Below are 10,571 nucleotides of genomic sequence, written 5' to 3'. Positions count from 1 at the left end.
GGCCGTTCCCTCCCGTCTCCGCTCCCCCACACCCCTCGGCCTCCCCTCCTTCCGTTCCGCTTTTCCTTCTGCCCTTCCACCCGCGGGAGCCGCCCAGCCCTTCTAAGCATCAGGCATGCAAAAGAGCTTCCGACGCGGGCGAGACAGCTGCCGAGGAGTGCGTATGTGTGAGTGTGCATGTATGTGAGTGAGTGAACCACGGGGCAGCGGCGTGTGCCGCGTCTAAAGTCGTCCCCCACCGCGTTCTCTCGGCGCCGGGGGGGCCGCCCCTTCCGCCACTCGCGCATGCACAGGCGTACGGGCCGGCCCCCGGCGCGCGGGGATTGGCCGCGGCGGGAAGCCCGGCGCGCCGGGATTGGCCGCGGTCGGGAGCTCAGCGCGCTAGGATTGGTCGCGCCGGGGAGCCCGGCGCGCCGGGATTGGCCGCGGCGGGGAAAGCCCAGCGCGCCGGGGATTGGCCGCGGCGGGGAGCCAGGCGCGCCCGGATTGGCCGCGGCGGGAGAACGGCGCGCTCGGATTGGCCGCGGCGGAAGCCGGGCGGGGGCGGCGGCGGCGGCGGCCCGGGGAGCGGTAGTGGCTTCTCCTCCTTCCCCGCCTTGGCTTCGCCGCCTCCCGTCGGACGCCCGAGGAGCCTCCAACCCAAATAACAACAGCAGCCAGGGCCCCCGCACCAGACAAACCCCACCCACCCAAACAAACAAACAAACAGCAACCAAAAAAAAAAAAAGCCCTTCAGCGTCCTGGTGGCCCGGGCCGGCGCGCCCGCCCGTCCGTCCGTCTGTGCGTCCGTCCGTCCGTCCGTCCGTCCGTGCGTCCGCCCGTCGCGATGCTCTGAGGCGCGGCCGCGCGGGTCCCGCCGCCCCTCGCCATGTCCGGGAGCCGCCAGGCCGCGGCGGGCTCGGCCGGGACCAGCCCCGGCTCGTCGGCCGCGTCGTCGGTGACTTCCGCCTCGTCGTCGCTCGCCTCGTCGCCGTCGCCGCCCGCGGCTGCCGCGCTGGGCCCGGGCGGCGCGGGGGGCGGCGCGGCGCGGCCCGTGCTGGTGGCGCCCGCCGTGTCGGGCAGCGGCGGCGGCGGCGGCGGCGGGGCGGTGTCGGCCGGCCCGGCCCGGCCCAGCTGCGCGGCCCGGCCCGGCGGCGGCGGCGGCGGCGGCGGCAGGAAGCGGCCGCTGCTGGTGCCCCTGTGCAACGGGCTCCTCAACTCCTACGAGGACAAAAGCAACGACTTCGTGTGGTGAGCTCGGGTCCGGGGTCCCGGCGGGCGCCGGGGGGGTGCATGCGCGGGCGTCCCCGAGGGCGTGAGTGACAGCGACCCGGGCCCGAGTGCAAGTTGCACGCACCTGGGCAGGGCTGGCTCTCGGCTCTGCTTTGCAAGCCCGGGGTCGATGATTGATCGATCGATCGATTGCTTGCTTGATTGCTCTTTGGGTCCCACCCAGCAATGCACAAGGGGTTCCTCCTGGCTCGTGCACTCAGGACTCACTCCTGGCGGTGCTGGGGGGGGGGGGGGGACCCTAGGGGATGCTGGGAATCGAACCTGGGCCAGCCGCGTGCCAGGCAAACGCCCTCCCCCCGTGCCGTGGCTCCAGCCCCCTCGTTTGATCTTTGGAAGGTTTTTCTTTACTTTTTTGTGTTTAACTTTTCACTGAGCTGTTAAGGAGGCGAAGTTGGTCTCTAAAAGGGTAAACGTGGGGGCCGGAGCGATAGCACAGCGGGTAGGGCGTTTGCCTTGCACGCGGCCGACCCGGGTTCGATCCCCGGCATCCCATATGGTCCCCCAAGCATCGCCAGGAGTAGTTCCTGAGTGCAAAGCCAGGAGCAAGCCCTGAGCATCGCTGGGTGTGACCCAAAAAGCAAAAAAAAAAAAAAAAAAAAAAAAGGGTAAACGTTTCATTGTTTTAGGGGTGTCTCTATACACCCCCTGTTCTGTGTGGGGGCCGCACCTGTGATGCTCAGGGCTGACTCCTGGCTCTGCACTCAGGGATCACTCCTGGCGGGGCTCTGGGGATACCGTATGGGATGCTGGGGATCGAACCCGGGTCGGCCACATGCCAGGCAAACGCCCTACCTGCTCCAGTCCAAATGTTTATTTAACTTTTTTTTTTTTGTTTGCTTTTTGGGTCACACCCGGCGATGCTCAGAGGTTCCTCCTGGCTCATGCACTCAGGACTGACTCCTGGCGGTGCTTTGTGGGGGGACCCTGTGGGATGCTGGGAATCGAACCCGGGTTGGCCGCGTGCAAGCACCCTCCCCGCTGTGCTGTTGCTCCAGCCCGTGGGTCGATTGATTAAAAGGCCTGTCTGGTGTGGGGATCGGAAATTGGCATCCTTCAGGTGCAAGGGGGGCACTTGGTTTTTTGCAATAGGCATCCTCAGGTGCTCATGGCCTGGGGGCCCCAGAAATGCTCCTTGCAGGTTGCACGCTCCTCCAGAAACAGACAAGGGGCATTAGGGACCCTGCTGGGGGTGTTAGGGACCCTGCTGGGGGTGTTTGGGGCTTGGGGTTTTTTTGTGTGTGTTTTTGTTTTGGTTTGGTTTTGCTTTTTGGGTCACACCCGGCGATGCTGAGAGGTTACTCCTGGCTCTGCACTCAGGAATCACTCCTGGCGGTGCTGGGGGACCCTATGGGATGCTGGGAATCGAATCCGGGTCGGCTGCGTGCAAGGCAAACACCCTACCTGCTGAGCTGTCACTCCAGCCCCAGTGAAGCACTTTTGTTTGGTGTTTTAACACCTGGTGATGCTTAGGGCCGACTCCTGGCTCTGCACTCCGGAATCACTCCTGGCGGTACTCGGGGGACCCTATGAGATGCCGGGGATTGAACCCGGGTCGGTCGTGTGCAAGGCAATTGTCCTCCAAGCTGTGCTGTCGCTTGGGGTCCCCAAGTGGGGTTTGCAATCCAGCCCCAGTGTAAACTCCCGAGCCGAGTTGGCTGTGCTCCCGGGAGCCTTCCCTGCGTTGGGGGGTTTTTGCCTCTGGAGGAAACTGTTGCCAGCTGTGTGGTCTTGGGGACGGGGGAGTCGGTCTGTCCTGTCAGTGTTGGGGACGTTGTTTTCCCTTTGGGCTTCACGGGGAGCTGAGATGGAGGCGTTAACATAGAGCAGAGCTAAAGACGGGACCAGAGGGAGGAAAGTTGATTGGATTGAGTTCAGAAAACTCAAAGTGTCTCTTCTCTTCTTTTCTTTTTTTTTTCTTTTTTGGGTAACACCCAGTGATGCTCAGGGGTTACTCCTGGCTCTGCACTCAGGAATCACTCCTGGCGGTGCTCAGGGGACCATATGGGATGCTGGGAATAGAACCTGGGCTGGCTGTGTGCAAGGCAAACGCCCTCCCCGCTGTGCTGTCGTTCCAGCCCCAAAGTGTTTTTCAAGTTCTTTGCTTTTAAGTTTTTTCAGATTCGGAACCAGCCCATTTTTCGTGGATCCTCTGGTGTCGCCTTTGTAAATAAAGCAGCTTGTGGTTGGGTCAAAGCGGCCTTTGCTCCTCAGTAGAGCATGTTATATGATAAAATAGAAGCTAATAAACGCGAAGGGGGCGCTGGCCTGGGTCCCCGGCACCCCATAGGGTCCCCCGAGCACCATCAGGAGTGACTCCTGAATGCAGAGCCAGAAGTCAGCCCTGAGCATACCCCGGGGTGGCCCCAAAACAAGCAAAAACCCGAAACAGTGAAGGTTTGCAGTGTAGCCTTGAGCTGCCTTTTGCATTTCCACATGCAGGAGGTTGAAAGAAAACACACATGAGCATCCGTAAACATGCACTGGAATAGCGTAGGAGATGGGGCGTGAAGCACACTTGTCACCCACGGGGCAGTTGCCCCTGGAGTGTCGTTGTCTTTATCATACGCCGTTTTGGAGGGAACCGGAGAGTGATGGAAAAGTCTAAGCAAATGGCATCGAGTTTTTTTTTTTTTTTTTTAAGGGACAAGATTATTAGTCTGACTGTATTGCATAGATCATTGTTTCTCAGTTGGGGACCATTGGGCCTCTTGTAACCCCCAGGTGTTGCATGGATACCACCGGTGAAAACTGTTCATTGGGTAGGTCAGGGGGGCAGCCGGAAAGAAGTTGTAGGAAAGGAACCATGGTCAGAAAAAGGTTGAAAAACTTTGTTATAGGTTATTCTGTGTGTGTGTGTGTGTGTGTGTGTATGTGTCTGTGTGTGTGTGTGTATGTGTGCGCGTGTGCTCTAATGGAATCCAGTGAGTCTTGAAAGATGCTAAATACTTGACTTCCTGGGAATCACATTAATCCTTCTCTCCGCCCCACCCCCTTCCCCGCTTGGGCCTGGTTGAGTTTTTCAGATTTCATCAGTGCAGATCTGTTTCCCCCACGTCGAGCTAAATTTGACTTGGATAAACTTTTGCAGGTGGGCTGGAGTGATAGCACAGCGCGGAGGGTATTTGCTTTGTACAGGGCCGACCCGGGTTCAATTCCTCCGCCCCTCTGGGAGAGCCCGGCAAGCTACCGAGAGGATCCCGCCCGCACGGCAGAGCTTGGCAAGCTCCCCGTGGCGTCTTCAAGATGCCAAACACAGTCACAACAAGTCTCACCATGGAGACGTGACTGGTGCCCGCTCGAGCAAATCGATGAGCAATGGGACGACAGTGATACAGTGATAAACTTTTGCAGGTAGGGGGGTAGAGATTAGGCAAGGCGCCAGCCTGACTTTTCATTTCTAATGGACCCGGGATCATTTATCTGGTGTACATTAAGGTCATACTGTGGACAATTTCGTATTCCTCTGTGCCTTTAGATCTAAATGAAGGTGATGTTTGAATAATGGTGGTGATGATTTGTTTTTCTTCTTGGGTTCCGGGTGACACCAGCTATGCTCAGGACTCACTCCTCGTGGTGCCCGAGTATGTGTGGAGCCCAGGATGGAAACAGGATCAGCCCCGGCCCCCTGGACACATAGTTCATTTCACCCTTCAAATAATTCTGCGAAGTTCCGTAGAACATCCAAAGTTAGCATAATGTTGACAAAGTTATTGTCCCATAAAGATATAAAAAAAAATTTTTTTTTCCCCACCTAGAATAGCTAAGGGTGAAAGTGCGAGCACAAAGCTCTCCAGGTCTCTGTTTAATGCTTTCTCGGTGTGGAATGAGATAATGCCAAGGGTCTCTGTGGCAAGGAGACCGCTGTTTCCTACTTACCCGAGCCTTGTCACTGTCAGACTCGCCCCTCTGCTTGTGCCTGTGTCCCCAGAGCACTTGTGGGAGTTGCAGATCCGGCGGGTTGTGTAGTTTGCAGATTCTTCCCTGCTGACAGTGGTATTGTGACCCCGGCTTTGAGACCTGACTTCAAGTCAGATAGATGCTGCATTTTCAGTGTCATGCATTGATGTCTCTTGACTCGTGTAACATTTGAAGGGAAGCTTACATTGAGTTGCTGAACTGATCAGCAATTCAGGGGTTTATGGTTTTACTTTAGTGTGGCCACTGGAATTATTGTCACGTTGTTGTTAGTTTTAAGTAACTTTTTTTTTTTTTTTGCTTTTTTGGGGTCACACCAGGCAATGCACAGGGGTTCCTCCTGGCTCTGCACTAAGGAATGACTCCTGGTGGTGGTCAGGGGACCCTATGGGATGCTGGGAATCGAACCCGGGTCGGCCGCGTGCAAGGCAAACGCCCTCCCCGCTGTGCTATTGCTCCAGCCCCAGTTTTAACATTTTAATCAAACATCTTTTTGCCTGTGTCATAGTGTATTTAACGTGAACTTGAATGAAGTCTTTGACATAACAAAGTCATCTTTTTACCAAAAGATTTTTTTCTTTTTCACTATGGCCTAACTCCTGGCTCTGCATTAGCTTTGTCGACTGTCTGAAACGATCTTCTCTGCAAGCCCCAGTTATTCTCTTGAGCAGAAATAAGTATTTTTGAGTCACTTGGAAGTCCACGTGGGAAGGTGCTGATCGGCCGTAGGTAGGCTCTACATTCAATCGACTTAGCTGGTAATAAATCTGCGGCTGCTGGCTTCTGTCAGGCTATTAATAAAACGAGGCTCTTTTCTGAGGGCCTCATGATTTAATGTGAAGACAGACCTTGGTCACACCGTTATTCCGTCGTGGCCTCTCGACTTTTCTTAGGCCAGTGGCAGATCTGAATTCAGCTGTCACAGACTCAAGCATCTCACGAGGTGGTTGTTACCCTTCATCACTTGTAGGACTATAAAGGAAGCCCCCCAGCTATTCCTTGCTTTTCTAACAGCTCACCAACGACCCAAGCATGAAATAGAGTGGGAGATAGCATAGCACCTGCCACTGTCACTGTCATTGTCATCCCATTGCTCATCGATTTGTTCGAGTGGGCACCAGTAACGTCTCTCATTGAGAGACTTATTGTTCCTGTTTTTGGCATATCCAATATGCACGGGGAGCTTGCCAGGCTCTGCCATGCGGGCTCCATACTCTTGGTAGCTTGCCGGGCTCTCCGAGAGGGGCGGAGGAATCGAACACGGGTCGGCTGCGTGAAAGGTAAAAGCCCATCCGCTGTGCGATGACTCCTCAAAAAAAGCAAAAAGCACCTGCCACAGTAAGAAAAATTGGAGGGAACTACTTGGTTATACACTTCGACACAACCTATGCGTGATGTGTGTCTTTTGGGCATTTTGAAAGTTCTGAAGTCTGGGATACAACTCTCCCTGTCCTGGTTTGGAAAAATCAGTTGAAAATCTCATTGGCCTTTTGGGACCATTGGAGCTTATAAATCGTGCGTGCTGGAGTGGGTGGCTTTGGTGTCACACCTGGTGTTGCTAGGGACTGAATCTAGGCAATCTTTGCCTCAGCACAAAGCATATACTCAGTATTGAGTATAAGAGGCCGCGTGCAAGGCCTCTTTCGCCTCTCCCCAGCCCCATGTGGACTGGGAACGCATAGTCAATACTGCAGCAAACTTCTGAGTTCGTCAGATGGTTATAACGACACCCAAGAAGTTCCTTGAAACTGGGGCTGGAGCAATAGTGCAGCGGGGAGGGTGTTTGCCTTGCACGCGGCTGACCCGGGGTTTGATTCCGAGCATCCCATAGGGTCCCCCAGCACCGCCAGGGGTAATTCCTGAGTGCAGAGCCAGGAGGAACCCCTGTGCATGGCCGGGTGGGACCCATAAACAAAAATTAAAAAAAAAAAAGTTCCTTGAAACTGCAAAACTAACCCCTCAATCCTTCTTTTGCTTTGTTAAAAAACGTGCGATTTGGAGGAGACCCTCTGAGGACGAGGGTGTAGAATCAGCAATTTATTGGCTTCTGCTGATCAATCAAACGGCGGGTCATTAGCATTATTGCCAGAAGACGTGGGGTAGACCAGGTGGCCCAGAAAGGAAAGGGACTGCTGATGCAGCAGATCCTGAAAGCCGGTTGTGAGTTCTGGCCTGTAAATTGAGAGGCTGGTGTTTGTGCGGTAATAGTTCATTACCAGAGACTGTTCATTCCTACCCTCCCTCCTCTCACGTCGCCCGGACTGGTAATGAGTCGACCCAGCGTTAGTTAGCTGATCAGATTCCTCTAAGAACTTTTGTGGTTCACTACTTCCTTAAACCTTGTTACTCTAGACGGCAATTTCTTTGTCTTAAATCATTATTTCAGCCCGTAACCCTTTCCCCAGAAGACTTCTAAAGTTTTTAAGCACTTGACAGAGAAATGAATCATTTCCGTTAATGTTTGTATCGTAGCACTGCACTGTTGCACTGTCGTCCCGTTGCTCATCGATTTGCTCGAGCGGGCGCCAGTCACGTCTCCATGGTGAGACTTGTTGTGACTGTGTTTGGCATCTCGAATACGCCACGGGGAGCTTGCCAGGCTCTGCTGTGCAGGCGGGATCCTCTCGGTAGCTTGCCGGGCTCTCCCAGAGGGGCGGAGGAATCGAACCGGGGTCGGCCGCATGCAAGGCAAATGCCCTACCCACTGTGCTACTGCTCCAGTTGTGTTTGTATTGTACACAATAAAATGTTTCTTAAATGCTTAATTTTATTTTACACTACAAAAAGTCCTTGTTTTTCCTCATCTTTGCCCTCTTTCCTTCCCTTTTCCTTCTTCCACCTCCTCCTCTGTTTCTTTCCATGGTGAGAGAATAACCTGTTTTCTCATCATATCCTCAGATAGGTTAACTGACTTTTCAGTTTTCATAATTTAGTGTCTATGTAGAGAAAGGTGCATTGTTACAGATTGATAGAGATAGAAATTGTGTTTTTGACTTAACAGTTTGGACTCCATGCTTGTCCTTATTGTGTGTTTTACCCAAGGGAACAGTTTTTCTAAATCAAAATAATATATGAAGTAATTAACCGTGATATTGGTGAAAGAACAGGTAGATATAGGTTAGTGTGAACAGAATAGGGCACCCAGACATAAATGTGGTTAGTTCTTCGTCGAAGGAACAAAGCTAATACAGTGTAGAAAAGGATCTTTTCTAAAAATGTTGCTAGATCAGCGGGATGTCTGTGTACAGAAAGATAAGTCTAGATCCAAACAATTCAGAAAAATTACCTCAAAATGGTTTACTGATCCCTTCTTTTTTTTTTTTTTTTTTTGGTTTTTGGGTCACACCCGGTGATGCACAGGGGTTACTCCTGGCTCTTCACTCAGGAATTACCCCTGGCGGTGCTCAGGGGACCGTATGGGATGCTGGGATTAGAACCCGGGTCGGCTGCGTGCAAGGCAAATGCCCTCCCCTCTGTGCTATCGCTCCAGCCCCTACTGATGATCCCTTCTTATATAAATACTAAAAAGATCATTGAGCAAAAAGTGTTTTTTTTTTTTTTTAACATTTTTGCTCTGTGAAAGACATTGTCAAGAGAATGAAAAAATAAGCTGTGGATTTGAAGGAAATACTTGCAAAAGACATACCTTTAAGGACTTATCTAAAAATACACAAAATACTCCAAAACCTCGATAGCATGAGAACAACTTGATTCAGAGTGAACCCTTGCTCTCGGCAGGACATTTTGCCAAAGAAGATACAGCTGGAGAAGAAGGCTCTTGCAAAAGCCGTATCATGTCAGCCGGGAAGTACCAGTCAGAACTCAAGTGAGAGCTAACCCTTGTTGGCCCAGTATTGCAAAGCAAGTGCCCCGCCCACCAGACTGTCCTTTAGCCTTCAGAATTCACCTTTTTTTGTTTTTTTTTTGCTTTTTGGGTCACACCCGGCGATGCACAGGGGTCACTCCTGGCTCTGCACTCAGGAATCACCCCTGGCGGTGCTCAGGGGATCCTATGGGATGGTGGGAATCGAACCCGGGTTGGCTGCGTGCAAGGCAAATGCCCTACCCGCTGTGCTGTCACTCCAGCCCCCAAGAATTCACCTTATTGGAGGTCAGAAATAAAAAGCACTATTTTGGCTGGCAGAGGTAAGGAGACGTATCTGAGAACAGGGATGGCCAGTCAAGATAGCCATTGCTGATTATTCTTTTAAAAAGGGGGCAAGTTAAAATATTAGGGCCATTGGGGCTTGGGCAATAACGCAGCGGGGAGGGTGTTTGCCTTGCACGTGGCCGACCCGGGTTCGATTCCCAGCATCCCATAGGGTCCCCTAGGCACCACCAGGGGTAATTCCTGAGTGCAGAGCCAGGAGGAACCCCTGTGCATCACTGGGTGTGACCCAAAAAGAAAAAAAAATATTAGGGCTATTTTAATTTACTCCTTTAATTTATTTTTAGAATTTGGTTGCTTGGACAAGATTTTATTAGCAGTAAAATTCCCCAAAGTTAATTTTGCTCAAAGAAATGCACATTTAGGGGCTGGACTGATAGCACAGCGAGGAGGGCGTTTGCCTTGCACATGGCCGACCTGGGTTCGAATGCCAGCATCCCATATGGTCCCCTGAGCACCGCCAGGTGTAATTCCTGAGTGCATGAGCCAGGAGTGACCCCTGCGCATCACCGGGTGTGACCCAAAAAAGCAAAAAAAAAAAAAAAGAAAGAAATGCACATTTGTTGGGGGGGGTGGTAGTCACACCCGTTGTTGCACAGGGGTTACTCCTGGCTCTGCACTCAGGAATGACTCCTGGTGATGCTTAGGGGACTATCTGAGATGCCAGGGACCGAACCCAGGTCAGCCTGGTGCAAGGCAAATGCCCAGCCTACTGTACTATCCCTTCATTCCCAGAAATGCCCTCTTTTTTTTCGTAGAAGGTTGAGGATCCTTCGTTGCTATGTGTTGAATGATCTTGTAGGTATTGTGATTGTTTGGTATTGGTCTTTCTCAGTTTGTAATCACTCGGAAAAAAAAATTATTATTTTCCTATTTTTCTTTTTAGCCCCATCTGTTTTGATATGATTGAGGAAGCATACATGACGAAATGTGGCCACAGCTTTTGGTAAGATGATTCTGTTTTGTGAAATAGTCTTGGCAGTTTGAACTTGTGCCCAGATGTAGTCGGTGAGGTTAGATTTTTAAGAGTAATTTTTATTATCTTGCAAATTGTATTATTCCTTTGGCTAGTGAAACTGCTTCTGAGTGGCGCTGAGAATCAAACCCAGGGCAGTCCCACATGTAGTGCAGGCTTGTCCCCGACGGAACCTTAAGATTGACAAGGTATGGGGCTGGAGCGATAGCACAGCGGGGAGGGCATTTGCCTGGCATGCGG

General features: G+C 52.4%; 1 protein-coding gene across 4 annotated transcripts in view; it reads left to right on the top strand.

Annotated features, from left to right (window-relative positions):
- Positions 1-545: 545 nt before the first annotated feature.
- Positions 546-10,571, top strand: part of COP1 (COP1 E3 ubiquitin ligase) — a 95,632-nt gene continuing 85,606 nt past the window's right edge. For 3 of the 4 annotated variants that reach the window (XM_055120172.1, XM_055120171.1, XM_055120170.1), the window contains exons 1-2: positions 546-1,230; positions 10,242-10,301. In XM_055120172.1, the coding sequence (XP_054976147.1) occupies positions 869-1,230; positions 10,242-10,301 (422 nt within the window). In that variant the 5' untranslated portion in view covers positions 546-868. Of the gene's footprint in view, positions 1,231-8,966; positions 9,014-10,241; positions 10,302-10,571 lie in introns of those variants that run through there. The other variant, XM_055120173.1, reaches the window with a different exon arrangement.

Source organism: Sorex araneus, chromosome X, assembly GCF_027595985.1.
Source record: "Sorex araneus isolate mSorAra2 chromosome X, mSorAra2.pri, whole genome shotgun sequence".
Classification (NCBI taxonomy): Eukaryota; Metazoa; Chordata; class Mammalia; order Eulipotyphla; family Soricidae; genus Sorex; species Sorex araneus.
This window is presented reverse-complemented; position numbering and strand designations above follow the sequence as displayed.